Here is a 17,684-nt window from a genome sequence, read left to right on the forward strand (position 1 = left end):
CAACTTTCCTTAAGTATTTTGCTGAATATTTTTCAGAGATCTACAATATGGATAACGGGCAAAAAATTTGTCTAATTTAAAAATTTTCAATGGCTATCAGCATACATTATAAAGCAGAAATGCATATGGTGTTATGATTATGTTGCTGGTTTTGAGTTACTCAAAGGAAACAAAAGAATTCTGAAAACCCCATAAATTGTAAATCAAGATATTTTGATGATGACAGGTCTGCTACAAAAGATATTAATGCAAATATTTATCATAAATTAATGATAATACAATTTTTTTAAAATGACAATAGCTTTCATAGCTGGAACTCTTCTCTACTTTCTCTCAAAAAATAATGTTACATGTTTAGAAATTTAATATGATAAGTGTTTTATTTTAAGACCTGTGTATTTCCATTTGGCAGACCCCCAGTTCCTCCACCTCCACTGTTTCTCCCCCAGCTTCATTCCCTTTTTGTATTACTAAAGACATTATTAAAATTATAATTCTGAATTACAATCTGGTTTTGTCCACTTTTCTTTTAAAAAAAGGTTTTTATTGTGTTTCTGTTCCATAATGATACAGAGCTGTAAGAATTAGGTCTATTCTGCATGGGTGAATGTGAAGGAGTATCAGCAAACACCCAGAATTATTTTATGGGGTGTTACAGGGTGTGTTATGGGAATAAACCAAAGCCTTTGGATGAATAAATGGGTTCATTAAACACGGAGTGCTAAAGCTGGGGTAGGAAAGGACTTGTGTTGTGAATGCACCAGTGACTGCGTTTGATTGCAAGTGAGCATAGTGGGCATGTCCCTGTCAGGATATGGGAGCCAGGGGTTTATCCTCCCCACAGAGCTGCTGGCCAGCTGCCTGCCACACCAACAGCAGGGCCCCAGGGAGCTCCAAATAGCTGTATATACAGCCTGGAAATTTGGGGCAGGCAGGAGAGAGGGAGGAAACATTCCTGTGAGCTCTTCTTTAGGAGAGAAGCTGTGAACCTCTTTTGACTACAAAATGATGGAAAATGGTACAGTGAGAAAACAGTAAAAAAGGGGAGTTGTTAATGAACTTAATGTAGGCCATGTAGCTGCTTCATTCCATATGCACATTGGATATTTCTGCCTTTCCTTCTACATGTCTGTCAACAGAAATCACTTTTGCCTTTGCACTTTTCACTTTGCTTTTGTGCAGATCCCTTCTTCTGGAAATCCAGAAATTGGAGAGAGTGCAGATTATTCCTTTGTGGAAAAGGTAAAGAATGGTTTCATTCAGAGGATATCCCTTCATTTCCCAGTGTTTTTACAGGTGCTAATTCCAGCCCAATCCAAGCAAGCCAAAGAGTGTTCACATCTCTTAAATACATACTTGAGTAGGTATTCATTAGTAATATAACAGTTTGTGATTGGCTATGCAGTGATTTTGGTTAAACTAAGTTAGGGAGTCTTTTATAAGGCATTGTGAAATGAAGAATTCAATCACTATCGTGACAGTTAATCACTCACAATATTGAAATCTGTGCTATTTTTTTTTTAATTTGTCAGTGTCTGGTTTTTATTTCCCTTTGATTTCCTGTTAAAATCAAACTAATCACACTTGAGGTAGGATCAGGATACTTAGGAGAGATGATGATCCAGACATTTGATCTTTTTGGGGATAATGCAAGCACATTACTTTTTGTAGCTCCCTTTTCCACTTTTTCCACAGGTTTATATCCATTTTAAAATCTGCTCCCACCACTACAATATAAGTTATATCAGTGTCATATATAAAGGTAAACATTGGGTTATTTCCTGTTTAAACATCCAAATATGAGTTTTTCCTTTTGTTCTGAAAGTTCAGTTATTGTCCAAATCATGTCCTGAAATTGATTTAAAAGGTGCTTATTTTCACGTTTCAATCCCCACACTCATAAGAATTGCCAGTATTCTGTGTTTCAGAGCAATAAATACAAATACTTTTAATATGCCCATGAATATACTTAATTGTAAGTACTAAAATACATTTTTTCAATAAGGACACATTTGGTAAATGATGTCACACAATGTAGTATGTCTTGTATTATAATCTACTAAATCTGCCTAAGAGCAGCATTATGAAGGTGTTCTCTCCAATTTTGTTCTAAAACATAAGAAAAACAATTCTGTGATATATTTTAAAGATCAAAAAAGTGTTCACTTTTGAGATTTCCATCATCAAGAAGTAGTGGAAGTACCACAAGGTACAAGCAGCAGGTGGTAGTGCTCTGTTGCCATGTTCTGTGTCATTCATGCATGTTGTTTGGTTGTATATTTTATTGCTGGTTACAGAACACATCTGAAAGTGACAATGATGAAGTTGATGGCAACAATATATGTGGTTTCAGAAGGAAAAAGGGAATCAAAGGTCCTACAAAGTATGTTCCTCCTTTAGAAAATGAGAAGATGGAGCTGTCCCACACCTCAAAAATCCCAGATCCTTGTCCTCTTAAAGGAACCACTGGTTGCTTAGATCTGCCATCAGAGCAGTCTCTCCAAAACCCCACTGCCTTTCCTGCAGCACAAAAGGATGGAGGAGATCACGACAATTCCAATTCTGGCAGCGATGATAAAGAAGACAGGTGTGGAGAAACACAACAAACCCAGGAACATGCTGATACTGGGAAAAGAATACTGGGAAAAATTCATGAGGAAACAGATACAGCAGCTCAGATGAAGCTGCCCACAGGTGTGCAGGCTGTGAGGAGTGCAGAGAAAGGCGGCTGCACGGAGGCAGCGCGGAGGGAGAAGCACAGTGAGCAGGCAGGGGGGAAGCCAGAAGAACGGGGTGGGATGGAAGAAAACATTGTCAAGTTTCATGTGACAAAGATGGGCTCCCTGGGAAGTGCTGCATCCATGCCAGGGAGCCGAACTGGCGAGTCCTTCAAGGGGGCACCTGGCATTTCTAAACGAAGTCTACAAGAGTTGAAAAACCTGCTGAGTGAAGGTCATCTGCCTTCTCATGCGCCCAATTTCTGTGGCAAGGCAGGCAGCACTTTTGCTCAGAAAAATCTGAAACCCTGGGAGAAAGCAGCTGAAAAGCAGGGCCGGCCCTTTGAGACTTTTAGTCCCCATTTTGGAGACAAAAAGCAAAAATATCTCAGCTTCCCCAAGGAGGGAGTGGGGCAGCAGAGCAAAACTGTCCTGGTCCTCAGCTCTGCTGGCTCTGATCAGCAGCAACCAGTGAGAAGCGATGTGGATCACCTTATTCTGGGACTTCCAGCAGCTCCTGCACCTGCAAACAGCACAGCTCCTGAGGTGCAGTTTGACTCCTCCACAGGCCTCGACGGTAAGGATGCTTAAACATCACCTGCTCTCCCCTTAAAGAAAATGCTCCTGTTGTTTTGTGGTGTTTTGCTAAGCTGCAAATTTAAGTCAGAGCTAGTGCAAGAGAGAACTGACACCTGTGGTTTCTGTGTGATCAGGATGGATTGGATATTGTTCTCTACATCTATGCTGCTTGCTTTTTATTTTTTATTTTTATTTATTTTTTTTTTTTTTAAGCAAGGCATTTATAAAGCCCAACCACCTGCCAAAAACTTTCATGCACAAGTAGTCATGTCTTTTTCACTAAAATGGAAATATTTCCTCATTTAAACTGAGTGCAGACAGCATTTCCCAAAATTCTGCTACATACTGCAAAGCTCTGATGGCATCTGCACTTCTTAAAGTTTCTTTTTTTTAAAAAAAAATTTCCAGCAGTAGAAATTGTTCCCATGTAGGAATGGTGTTCTCAATTATTTGTCTTGTGAGAGGACTGGAATGCAAAAACATCTCTTGTAAATTATAGGGGAAGAAAAGCAAATGAGGCAGAGAGAACTTCCACTTATTTTCATGCTGTTCAGTAAGTCCATTTTGGAAGTGTTTTTAGAGACAATTAATTGCTACTAATAGGCTGTGATTTCTTTGTAAAAGCTTCTGGGCTAGCTAGATCAACAAACTGAAAACTATTATTAGCTGTGATAATGTAATGGGTTTGAACAGTTTGTTGTTCTGTTTCCAGGAAGAACAAAAACACCAGTTTGTCAGTTGTATGAATATGAGATTAATACATTTCCATGAGCATCAGTCCAAGATCACATTATCAGCTTTCCAAGACAGATATCTTGCTTTTGACTTATCTTGCTAATACAAGAAATATGCATCTCTTCATTGATAAAATACTTTATCCAATTTAACTATGTAAGAAAATGTAATCATAGCAATTAAATATTTACAATAATATTAATTTATCCTGCTGTTTTTCAAGTCTCCTGACAGATGGATAGAAACCATGCTGTAGATATTTTGAAAACAGACAATTTGAACATGTCAATTGTTACAGGATTTCTTGGTAGACATTTTGTACTAACCAGTTTGAACAAGCCAGAAAAAGAAATCCATGAACAGTATCAGTGTTTACTCAAGGCACTGCATGAGAAATACAAAGCTTTGAAAAGATACTTCACACTTGAACCACTCTCTATTCATGTCTAATACAATAAAAAGTTTAGAGGATTATTTCTCAGCCTATCCTTGATGCTTTTCTCTTTCCAGACTACATTGTTTTTCACACTGTTGAAGGCTAGAAAAATACATTATTAAAATATTAACACTACTGTATTCTCATTGTCTGCAAAACCAGCAAGTATATTTTGAAACATAGCACCACTTACAAGGCAGAGGGAACTGATGATCTTAGTTGTAGATCCCACAGGGAGATTTCAACCCAGTTGTCACCACTCAACACGAAGTAGCTAATCCAGGCTTATTACCTAGTCAGTAAAGAGAGGCATTTTTTCTTCAAAGAGGTATTAGAGGTGGATGAAAAATTGATCTCTGAAGGTGGGTGCATATTTTCACTCAGTGGAGAAGAAGCCCCACTGTGACTCATTTAGGTCATTTGTCTAGCTCTGAGATGCCTAAAGCTACCTGGGATTAATCCTGCCCTGCATGACTGGTGGTAGTGGTGGCTGCAAGAGACTTACAGGTGAGAAATAACTATGAGGGAAGCTGGGAGAAAACAGCTTTATCTCATCAGAAAAGTATTCAACATCAAACATTTTTGAATCTGATGAGGTTTGGATTCCATTTGGCTTTCACCAAACAAGTTGTAGGCCTCACTGTGCATTTCAACTAGTAAACAGAATGCACAGAAATAGTTTCTGCTTAATAAGAACTGTATGTGCTCAAAATTTAATTTTCATTGAATACATTCAGTAACTTAACTGAAGAAACTAAAGTTTTAGATAAATTTCTGCACTGTCTAATGAGCCTTTGCATAAATAGTATTTCATTGCTCCTTGTGGTAATTTATTGATTAATAAGGTCAAGTCCTAAATATTTTCATTTTTTGGACTAAAACATTATGTTAAATATTTCAATTACCAAAGTGCCTGAAGTCTTGGATCTAAAGATATCTTGACTTTGAGTAGATCTGAAATACAATTTCCAGTGATTTGCAAGTTTTCAAATACTTGAACTTGCTCAAATCAGAAGACTTCATCCCAAATGTTTGGAAAAATTATAAGAGGTTATATTTCAGATCCATTCAGTGTTGTGATATGCCAAAACAGGAATATACTTTACTGTTATAAAAGTACACAGTTAAGGGACAATCTCTAGAGATTTGCAGTAGAAAGGTTAAAACATGTAGCTGAGCATCAGTGATTTAGAGTACATCAGAGGATGTCATTATATACAGTCATGTTAGTTACATGGCTAACATCTCTCTAAAATGATAAATACATATATTTTTCCAAAATTCTGATATGCATTTTGTCCATTTATTGTCATATCTTTTGTAAAAGAAGTACTTGGACATGAGAAGAAATAATAGAAAGAAGCAGACATGTCAGATACTTGGGTTAGTAAGAAAAATGTTACTTGAAAATGTCAGAGAAACTGGAACTGAAGCTAAAGCTAAAACTCAATAGAAAGAACGAAAGAAAAAGAAAAGAAAGAAAGAAAGAAAGAAAGGAAAAAGAAAAAAAAAAAAAAAAAGAAAAAGAAAAAGAAAAAGAAAAAGAAAAAGAAAAAGAAAAAGAAAAAGAGAAAGAAAAAGAAAGACATGCAGCTAATTAGGTGAATATACTGTCGGTGCTAACCTGAATTTAGGAATTTTATTTGCCAAGTGTCTATATCTGATAATGATGTGAATTCTGTAAGATGGTGTGTAGTCATCAATTACCAGGTGCATCTTAAGCTGTTCAATGCCTGCATTCTTGTGAGAAAGAGAGGGATGATTCCAAACAGTAAAGGTCAAGAATAACAGTAAAAGATGCATGTAGTATTAAATAACCATTCATGGTATGTACATGCACACAGGATGTGTGCTATAGGTATAGTGTACATAGCACATCAGGCAGGTGTGTATTGACCTCTCTGAACTGAAATCCTATCATGTGCTGCTCTGTATGCTACTAAATTAGAATGTTAATACTATAGCAGCTAGAGAGGAGGCCAGACGAAATAACTTTATTCAAACAATATGAAGCACTCAAGGATCATGATACCCCAGACTCTTGGTGTATCAGCCCCTCTGACACAGGGGGATGTGGGCTTCCAGAGCCAGGGACTGCAGGTGGCCTCAGCAGCCACACGCACACAGTGGTAATTTTTTGATTAATAAGGTCAAGTCCTAAATATTTTCATTTTTTGGACTAAAACATTATGTTAAATATTTCAATTACCAAAGTGCCTGAAGTCTTGGATCTAAAGATATCTTGACAGTGTGGACAGAAGGACCAGCTGAGCCTGGTGACATCACACAGGCTGAGGAGAAATTGCTCTTCTGGACCTTAGGAAACTACATCACCCCCAGGTAGCTGTAAGTGAGCAAAGCACTGGAATAAGTCTCTCATCTGAGGCTTCAAATTTGCTTTGCATGTCTTGGTCAGTAGCCAGGATAAAAAATGTTTTAAAATCTACTCAGTGCAGACTGCAGAGCTGGGCATCCAGAACAGCTCCCAAGGCAGGTCCTCTCAACAGGACTCATATTCTTGAGCATATGCCAAGTGTGTGGCCATGTATATATGACCAACATGAGACCAAGAACTGCTTGAGAGGAAACTGAAGAAAGAAAATATGTTTCAGCTATGTCTGCAGGCACCAGTGGCTACCTAGAGACTGTTGAAATTTCAAGTGTGCAAGAAAATCTGAATGCTTCAAGAATCACATGCTGACCCCAAACACTAAGTTCCCTTGTTGACTTGGCTTTTTAAAGGAAAACATATCAAGAAAATACTGGCAGGCTGTATTTCATATTTAGAAGGGGATGTCATCAGTCCTACAAGAAATCTTGTTTTCTACTACAGTATTAACCTCATATTTTTACTCTTGACTTGTTCAAAGCTCTTATTTTTAATAATGAGGCACTAACAAATGATGCTACCTAACATTTAGGGTCAGAATTATGAATCCTTCAGCAAAGAAATAGCGTAGTCTTTTCTCTCCATTGACATACAAAGATGTGCTCACAAACTCCGAACCAAATTTCACTGTTCTCTGTGCTCACCAGGAGGAGACGTGTCTGCCCCCACTGATTCTGCTCAGTACATCCAGTCAGTCACAAGAAAATAGACATGGAGAGGCTTTGGGAGCTGTAGGTGGACAATCAGGGGGTATAAGTGGCCACTTCGTAGTCACTGCCTCTGCTGTAATTCCTGCAGCATAACAATGTCTTACTTTGGGACTTAGGACTGTCTTTTTTTTCACTTGGTACCCTTTTCTGCTTTGTATTTTACACAATCTGTGCTATTCTTGCAGCTCTCCTAAAGCGAAGAATCAAAGATATACTGTTCCTTCATGTTTCTCCCTCATGTCTTATCTGTAGTTCAACAACATTTTTCTCTCTTTTTCTGTGTTTTGAGCAGAGTTGGGGCATAGCAGAGCTGAAGCTCAGCTTCTTTCTAAACCCTCTTGGTTGCCCTTATTTTCTGTTGAAAAAAATGAATATTTTTGGTATTTTTCTTTCCTTTTCTTTATGAACTAGGCTGTTTACCACTGACCATTATTTTTTTTATCTAACAAGTTCTAAGAACAAACCAAAGCAACCAAAAACTCTTTAGTCCTTTATCTTCCGTACTAACAGATGAAATCTTCCTCCTCTGTGACTCTGTATGATTTCCCATTTTTCCCCTTAATCCATATAAAAGAAAAATGCTCAGACAGGACTTCCATCTAGTCTTTCTGATCTATTTTATCCTCTTTCAGCTGAGATTCAACTCATCTGTCTCTGGTATTTGTTGTAAGCTAGTCATGGCATGACTGTGTGAGAAAGAGGTGTGAGAAAGAAGAAATTCTGACAGTAATTCTTCCCACACACGGGAGATGCTAGCTTTCTTTACAGTAATAGTTAAAGTTGCAAAATTTGTTAGATTGGACCTAATGTAAGGGAAATGCATTCTTTGCTTGTTATGGCTGCCTCTCCTTCTACAACATACTAATGAAAAGTGTAGTCCTTACCTTCAACACTGCAAAAAGTCTCTTCCCTAATTAACCTTGCTTCCCCTTAAGCATAGTGCTCTCTCATTCTGGAAGGGTTCAAGGCTGGGTTGGATGGAGGTTTGAACAACCTGGCCTAGTGGAAGGTGTCCTTACCCCTGGCATAGGCACTGGAACTAGATGATCTCTAAGGTTTCTTTCAACCCAAACTGTTCTATGATTCTCCTGATGTTTTTTTAAATTAGGACAAATATTTTTAGACCAGTAGGGACTTCCCAGTCTGCAACAATGTATGTCTTGGTTCACGCAACTTTGCTCAGTGATTCCTCCATAAATCCAAATTTTATTTTTGATTTTGAAGAAAGATAGGCCAGTGTAGTTGAATCTTATTTAGGATTATCAGTTAGGTAATTCCATTGTGTATTACATAACTTAAATTTCTTTCACACACCTGCACATTTTGTTTTCAAATCCTCTAAATTTTGTACACAACTGTGATGATTTTCTCATTCACTGCAAATATTATATAAAATATCCTGGAATGTACAAAAATATAGGTTATTTATTTTATCTTTCACTTATTGAGTGATAAAAATGTACTTTGCATTTCACTCTTGAAGATGTATCTTCTCTGAGAAGGTGTGTCATATTGTTGTCATACAGTTTAGAAAGAATAATCCATGGCTGATTGAAGCTCTGTGTCAGTCTCTAAATTAGCAATAGAACTCAAGGAAAAGCTGAGCTTCTCCATGGTCATGCCAGTAAAAAGTCTGCTTTGCAATTAAGTTTAAAAAAGAGAGCAGACTCTCATGAGACAAAGAAATGAATGGGAAAAACTGAATTGAAAGTTTCACTGTCAAACAGATCTGGGAAATATTTTTACTGTCTCTCACCCTTTGTGAGTTTCTAGTAGGCTTATGTATTCATTCCCCTGTTAAGAGTCTCATAGATGAGTTAAAATACAAGGTAGGAAACAACTTTTTCTGTGCTTTACTGCAGAAATCAAATCAGTAAATGATTTTGGCAAAACTTTTTTTAGGTGAGAAAGAAATGGAAATTGTGTATTTTTTCAGCCTAAGATGCTTCTGATCACTGTTTACATCAATAGAGCATTCAAGTGCAACTCATGTTTACTTACCATATCAAAAAAACAGATGAGAATAGAAAAGTAGCAATAAGAATTACATCAGCTATAGGAAAAGCTGTCATATAAGGTTTGAGAAACAAATGTGGTTAACATTTGAAGGCAAAAGTGAGAACAGTAAATAACATGCTGTGTAAAACAAGTAAACTGGCTGTTCTTAACTATACAAACCAGAGTACTGTAAGGAAGAACAGACATGTTTAAACTGGTTCTGACAGTAATTTCCATGGGATTTAGAAGAGTGTAGTTGTGTGATTACCCTGTGGGACTCATTTCTAGTGAGCACCATCAACACAAGGTATCTGTTTTTGTAAAGGGTGTCAAATATGCATCTTCAGAGCATCCTGTGTTAGATTTCTAACATAGTAGCCTCTTCTAGATCTGAGAAACTGTTTACTTGAGCTGTGATGTAGTTTAATGCCCTTGAACAAGTTGAAAACGAGACTGATCTGTAACGTGCACCTTCTTCAGTTTTGGCACTTTTCTGTTGCTGAAAAGGGAAAGCTGATGTCAACTATTTGCCCTAGCTGCTCATAGCAATCTGGATGATTTAAATATTAATAACCTAAGAATGGCACCCCTCTTCTGCTACTACTACTACTACTACTAATAATACTAATAATAATATTGGTAATATTTTTTAATTTTGTGCAATTAATATGTTTTAAATATGTGAAGATAGTTTGTATTTGTAGATATTTTGGACTAATTACAGTAGAAACAGTAATATTACAAATTGTTTCTCAATGGTAACTTAAATGCAGACAGAACAAACAAACATTAGGTTCTCTCCTGTGTCCTGCCAAATGGATGTAGATATTTAATGATTTGCTTGAAGAAAGATGTCCAGTTTGGATTTTTTATTTGATTTTTAAAATGAAAATATGAACAAAAATTTGAGCATCTCATTGAACTCACATGTTTCTTTAACAAGATTTTCTGAAACGAAAAGGAAGATAACCTTATTTCTGGGCACTCAGAAATCTAGATAAAAAGTTACACTTGTGAACAGAATCCTCCCTTAGAAGAATGTAAAACTTTTAGACTGTGATTCTAAATCAGCTAGGCCTGTCAAATATGTATTATCTACTTTACCTCTAGTAACTAATGCTCTGGATAATGACTATATGAGCTGAGTAAAGACAGAGTACTCAGTTCCCTAGTATATTTTTCCAAACTTTAACAATTGTTGGTATCATGGATGTAGATTGACAGAGATTTATTTAGTGGCTACCAAGAAAATATATTTTGGGTCCAATGCAGTAGAAAAGTGAGCAGATAGTAGTTATTCACTAATTGTTACTTAAGAAACATATCCCCTTTCATATTTCAAAATCAATCAGAGGTGACATTTTTATCTATCTTGCAATTTACAGAAACATTATTTCAATGAGAAAGCTTATCTGAAAATGATATAAAAGATGAACTCTAAAAAGTGTGTGAAGGCTGCATGACCGTTTCTGTTGATTCTAAAAGATTTTGGAAAAAGGCTCTTGTAGATTAATAAGTGTTTTTGACTAGCAGGGTGTCTATATGGGTATATAGATTAATTCTAGACTAATACTAGACCAATATATACAATTTATTCTCATAATTTAAAAATTTATTTCTTTGATTGTTAAAGTCTAACTGCAGAAGACAAATTCTTGCTCCTTTAGTTATTAATTTTTTCTTTCTTAATGTTCTTTAGAAAAATTGTATGCTTATGAATTTTCTGTTAATGTTTGTTCACATATGGAGTTATGTATTTATTTAAATAACTTTGGCTTCAAGACACACATATATAAAATTTGGGAAATCATCTGCCATTGCCAGATGTTTAAGTATACTTGTCACTGTACTTTTAAAATGAATTTATGCATCAGCAATATGACATACTTGTGTTTTTCTTAGATGCTGCTTTATAGAATCTATGTCTCTCAGAAATACTGTTTTAAAGAATAAATTTGATCAGAATTAAAGTTGCTTTTTTTTTCATTATTTCTATATTTTTACCTGAAAAATATTTGTTCAGTAGATGAAAATTTAAGTGACAACATTTCAGGACATTTTAAGAAATACTTGCAAAATTTACATTAAAAGTAAATGTAAATTTACATTAAAAGTAAAGGCTGATGTCAAGGGTTGTCAGCCAATCCTTTCTTTGAACAATATGAAGACATAAAAATCTCAGTATGACAGGTGGTTGACAGAAAATGTTTACCATCTTTGCCAAGGAAATTAAACATGTATAAAATAAGGCATTGAGCACTGCTTTAAAGGTAAAAACCTCAGATTTCTGTCCCTGGAATAAAAAAAAAATTATCTTGATATAAACTTTAGGAAGATTTTCACAATCTTCTAAAGTTAAACTATTAAACAGCCACAGTTTATGCCTCTTAATAAACTTCTAAATATTGGTCATGTTCATAAAAAAGTCAAATCTGATAAATGCCAGTAAACCCATATATTGTAAAACAACGTGACAGGATGACTGAAGTGGTATTCAAATAACTTGGTGGCATAGGCAAGGCAAGGCCAGTCCTCCCTGCTTGCTCTTGTGTTTTGGCAGCACCTGGAACAGAGTGAGTGTTGCACAAAACTTTTAAACAGGACTTCATTATTTAATACTCATCTTTTAAAGGGCATATTGCCCCAGTGTTTATAGAAAACATTAGGATAAAAAAGCAATTTTCATAAAGAATTTAGAGCTGAAACAAGCCAAAGAGAAAGATGTCATGAGGAGAAGTAAATGTGACAAAATTATTTTCTTTCTGTTCAATTTTTACTCTGTTCTCCTATTTACTTAAATTTTGTTCTGTGCTTTCAGCTGCCATTCCTCATGAAGCACTATTATAACTTAACTTTTTCTTACTTAACTGACCTAAAGTAACCTCCTTACCATCTAAGCTAGAGAATGTTCCAGTTATCCTCAAAGATTCTGAGAAGTCTGTGACTACTGATGAATTTGTGGTCTTCTCAGGGAATAATCTGACAGCCTTGTGCTGGGCCAGCTGGTGAGCCTTCTTACAGCATTGCCACTGGCAGTGCTACTTGCCCCAAAGGAGAGGTCAAAAAGCTGTGTTTGTGCCTGCTGGCTGCTGCTAGAGGACATCTGCTCTAGTCTGGGGACTTTGCTACTGGAGAGATTAGGATTGCTCCCAGCAACCTTCAGAGTGCCTCAGCATGAAGCTTTAAACTTCCACTTGAAGGTTGGCAGTGAATGCTTGCTGTTGGTGATCTTTCACTGTGGATTTGAAATGTCTGCAAAAATTCATCTGTGCACATCCTCAGGAAGAATGGAGGACTTTTCCCCCAGAAGTGTGAAAAGAAATATATTTTTCCCCATTTTTTGCCTGTTAATATAAAATTTTACTCTTGGTTTAGTTTAGGTTTTAGTTTATTGTACCAAGTGGAAGTTAATGCCGTATGTAGTTTAACTTGAATAAAAACAATGCATAGATACTCCAAAGAAAAGAGGCTGAGAGATTGAGGTTGGAGAAAGGAAGTTACTGTGCCCATCTCTCTGCTCCATTATAGAAGTTATACTCGGATGTTATTGCCTTCAGGTCAAGAAGTTTACAGTGCCCTGCAGCTTCTGCAATACAGTTGATGACTCCATAACAGCAAACGTATAAATGCCTGAACTTCTCCTAAAAGTCACTGCCTGTGCTGGAGAAGAAAGCAATCCTCCCCAAGAGACCTCAAGAAAGGTTTAGTAGAAGACAAGAGCCTTTTTTATTATGTTTCTGTATCAACACACTTTACAAAGTCATTCAAGAAACAATCCCTGTATTCTGTCAGTTTTCAGTGGGAAATAGCTATCCAATTACCACTTTTGCTCCTAAAAACCCTCAACAAACCTCATAAATTCCTGGGTTTATCATGTGTTCTTTTCTTAACTTGAAAAAAGAGTTTAAATTACAGACCATTCCAAAAAAATAAGGAATTTTATACAGGATGTGAGGGAAAAATACATGTGTTTACTTGCAAAACTCTGTCATGATCCAAACCCTTTTATTATTTCTGTTTTTACACCCCGTGCCACAATTTCCTACTATTGCACTTTTTTAGGAGAGCCTTATTCCAACATTCATTATTTTGTTTGACGTGAACACTCCTCTTCACTTCCAGCATTCAACAGAGACCCTGACGTAAACGGCCTCAGAAACCCAACTCTCCTTTACCTGTTCTCTCATATTGAATTTATTAAGCAGCAGATGGCCAGGGACAACGTGCAGTTTGTCAGATTTGAATCAGTCGACCTCCATGGTGTGTCAAGGTCAAAGAATGTTCCTTCTCGATTTTTTCAAGTAAGTTTTTGGTTTCCAGTTGTACCTTTATGTGTTTTCATGCCCCCATCCTTAAATTATATTTTTTTTCATACTGAAGGAAATAACTCCAACTTAGAAGAAATTATCTGTTCCCTCCCCTTGCTCATGTTCCCAAAGGATCTAGACTTCTTTCATCACTGCAATAATTTATTCCTCTTTTACTCCAAATAGTAATCTAATTAGATAAGGCAAATAATTTCAGTTCTTTGAAGTTCTAATAATCTCTTCCCTCAGAAATATCTTTTCAGATTCAACACATTATAAAAATTTTAGTTTGCAGAACATCTTTAAATTTCAAAAAAGAAAGGTGTAAACACTGAAAGAAATAAAATGACTGAAAATAAAATAATTTTAGTTATGAGAAATGTCATAATTATCAATAAGATAGGAAAATATCACTAAGTTGCACAACGATTTAACAGCAATGTTTACCATAGTAATGATTCAGGAAATAAAAATCAAACTGGAAGCAGGATAAATTAGGTAGCAGTGTTCAAGGAGGGAGAGGTACTACTATGGGGCAGTCACCTTTGACGCCTTTTTCAGTGCCACAGGGACAGCTTAAACATCTTGGAGCAGGGTTCACCAGAGTAGTGCGGTTTTGGTTATGGGTGTCACACATTGATACTGTTGACTGTCACCTGCTTAAAAGAAGACAGACTTAATTAATTAATTAATTACTTCATATTAAGCGAAACCACCACATGCAGTTTCCATATGAAAATGCAAAATTGGCTATTTTCAGCTCTGAGCTTTCCCCTCTCTGGGTTTGTTCTTGTCTCCTCTGCTCACACAAATAACAAATTTTTCCCTTAGAATAATGAAGGTAAGATGTAAATATGAACCAAATTTCACTTGATAGAACTTGGCCTAATTGCAGCTTTCATCAGAAAAATGTTTGATCGTAAGGGAAGTTGTAAAGGTGCTTGATTGGAGGTAGATGATCCTTCCTTGGGGTCTTACCTGAATTTCATTTTCATCAGTTGAAACTTTCTGTTCAAACGGAGAAGAAAGTATAATTATGAAGTTTTCTCACCTGTAAGTGGTTCCCTGTATTTTGCCCCAAACTTTTTAAGTCTAGAAAGTGCAATTTTTCTGTTAAATGTTGCATCTGAAAAACAGTATTTAAAGGGAAGTTACAACCTGAATTGAATTGAGTCTTGTGTGGTCACTTGGGCCTACGTCAAAAAATTGGTCAGAGGGTATGGAAGCTAAATAGACTAACTGTAGATAAAAGTCTGACTTGCAAAGTGTGCACCTAACTGGTGATACCCATAATTATATAAACATCATGCAAGAAAAATGTTGAACATTTTTTTGTCCTTTATGGAAATTTAAAAAATCATCATTGACATCACAGTTCTCATGCCAATCTTACAGAAAGTTGTTCTGCTTTATAAAGACACAGCAACTGGCTCTTACCCTTCATGTCAGTGATCACTGCATTTTAGTGTTCTTTTATGAAAATATCATTGTTCTACTTGAGAACCTGAATTTTATGTCTTTTACATACATAAAAATACCATTGAGCTCTTTTCTAGTTTGGTAACATGTCATTCTGCTCTGTGTTTAGGAGAAAGCAATTCATGGTATTGCCATGCCCAGAAGTTACCTTGAACTGACGCTGAATCCTAAAGATAATGAATTAGATTACATCAATGCAACCAATTTCAATTGTGACATAATTCTGAACCCTGATTTATCAACATTTCGAATACTACCCTGGACTGAGCAGACTGCAAGAGTGATATGTGACTCCTTCACCGTGCTGGGCACCCCACTAATGACCTCCCCAAGGCACATTGCCAAGAAACAGCTGAGCCAGCTTCAGGACAGTGGCTTTTCTTTGCACTCTGCATTCACTTATGAATTTTGTATTTATGGCATTACTGAGGTTGTAAATTCAAAGACAATATCCTTTCCTGCAGCCACGATACTAAATAACCATGACCAGACTTTCATTCAGGAGCTCATTGAAGGAATGTATTATGCTGGTGCCAACATTGAAAGCTTTTCTTCTTCCAGTGGGCCTGGGCAAATGGAGATCACTTTTCATCCAGCGTTTGGCCTAGATGCAGCTGACAGTGCCTTCACATTTAGAACAGGCCTTAAAGAGGTGGCTAAGAAGTACAATTACGTGGCTAGCTTTTTCTCAGAATCAGGATTCTACAATTCAGGGGCTCTATCACACAGCCTGTGGGATCTGAATGGCCAGAAGAATTTGTTTTCTGCCGGTTATGGAGTTGAGGAGCTCTCAGAGGTTGGAAAAAACTGGCTGTCAGGTCTCTTGGCACACACGGCAGCTATCAGCTGCTTGATGGCTCCTACCACCAGCTGCCGCAAGTCGTATTCTAAATACAGCAAAGAATCAAAAGAGACTGTAAATGCAAAATGGGCGTATAATGATAACAGCTGTGCCTTTAATGTCAAATGTCATGGTGGAAAAGGCACTTACATAGAGAATAAATTAAGTTCTGCTGCAGCAAACCCGTACCTGGTCCTTGCTGCTACTATTGCTGCAGGTCTAGATGGAGTAAAGAGAGGACTCAGGTATGATGATATGCTTGAAGAGGAAAATCACACTGGTGATCTGAAACACTCATCTATCCCTCTGAAACTAGAAGATGCTCTGGTTGCACTCGAGAAAGATTCGTGCATTAAGGAAGCATTAGGCGAAAGTTTTATCCGATACTTTGTTGCCATGAAACATTATGAGTTAGAAACCGAAGAAATGGATAGTGAAAGGAATAAATGCCTGGGATATTTTATTTAGAAGAAGCACTCTTCTGTAGTGGTGCTGTGTAAATGCATATAGTGAATGGCTCAGATTCTTCATATTAGTTTTAAATATATTTAAAAATGCTTTGGGATTTCCCCCCCCCCTCCTTTGTATAGCACATGGTAATTATATTTAATTGTTCATATACTTTCATGGCAGCACAAAGCTGATGTATTAATGAAATAGCATTAACAAGCTCTTAAAAAACAGGTGGAGGTTTTTGGGCAGGCCTGCTGGTGAAAAGAAGAAAAGAGAAGGTGAAATGGAGAAAAGAGAAGGTGAAATGGAGAAGAAGAGCAACTGCAACAACTGTGACAGGACTGTATAACATGCAGAAAAATGGGAGTGATGGGGACAGTGATGAGGGGTGGGGTTTAGAACTGGGGAAGGCAAGGAATTTCGTGTTCAGCTTGGTTATGGAATTTGTTCCAGCCTATTCAGTAACTGATGGGTTGCTAAAGCAAAAGAATATGAGTTTGATTTAAAATGTAAACTAGAACAATGAACATTGTAGAGAGAGGAGCAAAGGACTGAGGCTATAGAACCTGTAGAGGCAGGAATCAGTATCTTAATGGACATAAATCAAAAAACTAGGATGAATTACATAATAATCTATGCATCATGAACTTTTCTGCTGAATGGAGTTTTCAAGAATTATAGTTAATAAAGATACTAAAAGAAATCAAATGGTGACTTAAAGAGGGAATAATTCATAGAAAGGCAGCTGTGTCAGGCCAGAGTGCAATAAAAAATGAGCTGGTTTTGTATCTGTTTTGATGGTTAATGAATTAACTCAGATTTAAATGACAAATGAGGGAAAATAAAAAGGGCAAGAAAACCAGAGATTTTAGAGCCTAAACTGTACTTTATTGGGAAACTTGATTTTATCAAGTATGCAGAAAATGACTAAGGAGAGAAGCAGAAAGAGTAAGTTGAAACCAGAAAGAAAGATTGAAGATGCAAATTCAGAGACTGAAAAGTCATGGTTAAAATAGAGGGACAAAAGACCCAATCCTAAA

At 36.6% G+C, this 17,684-nt stretch overlaps 1 protein-coding gene across 2 annotated transcripts in view; it reads left to right on the plus strand.

The window, feature by feature from the left end:
* Positions 1–16,659, plus strand: part of LGSN (lengsin, lens protein with glutamine synthetase domain) — a 59,770-nt gene extending 43,111 nt beyond the window's left edge. For both annotated transcript variants that reach the window (XM_041410707.1, XM_041410708.1), the window contains exons 2-4: positions 2,298–3,294; positions 13,687–13,865; positions 15,460–16,659. In XM_041410707.1, the coding sequence (XP_041266641.1) occupies positions 2,298–3,294; positions 13,687–13,865; positions 15,460–16,659 (2,376 nt within the window). The remainder of the gene's footprint in view (positions 1–2,297; positions 3,295–13,686; positions 13,866–15,459) is intronic.
* The last annotated feature ends 1,025 nt before the right edge of the window (positions 16,660–17,684 follow it).

The sequence above is a fragment of the Onychostruthus taczanowskii genome, unplaced genomic scaffold (assembly GCF_017590055.1).
Source record: "Onychostruthus taczanowskii isolate IOZ18803 unplaced genomic scaffold, ASM1759005v1 scaffold33, whole genome shotgun sequence".
In the NCBI taxonomy this organism is placed as follows: Eukaryota; Metazoa; Chordata; class Aves; order Passeriformes; family Passeridae; genus Onychostruthus; species Onychostruthus taczanowskii.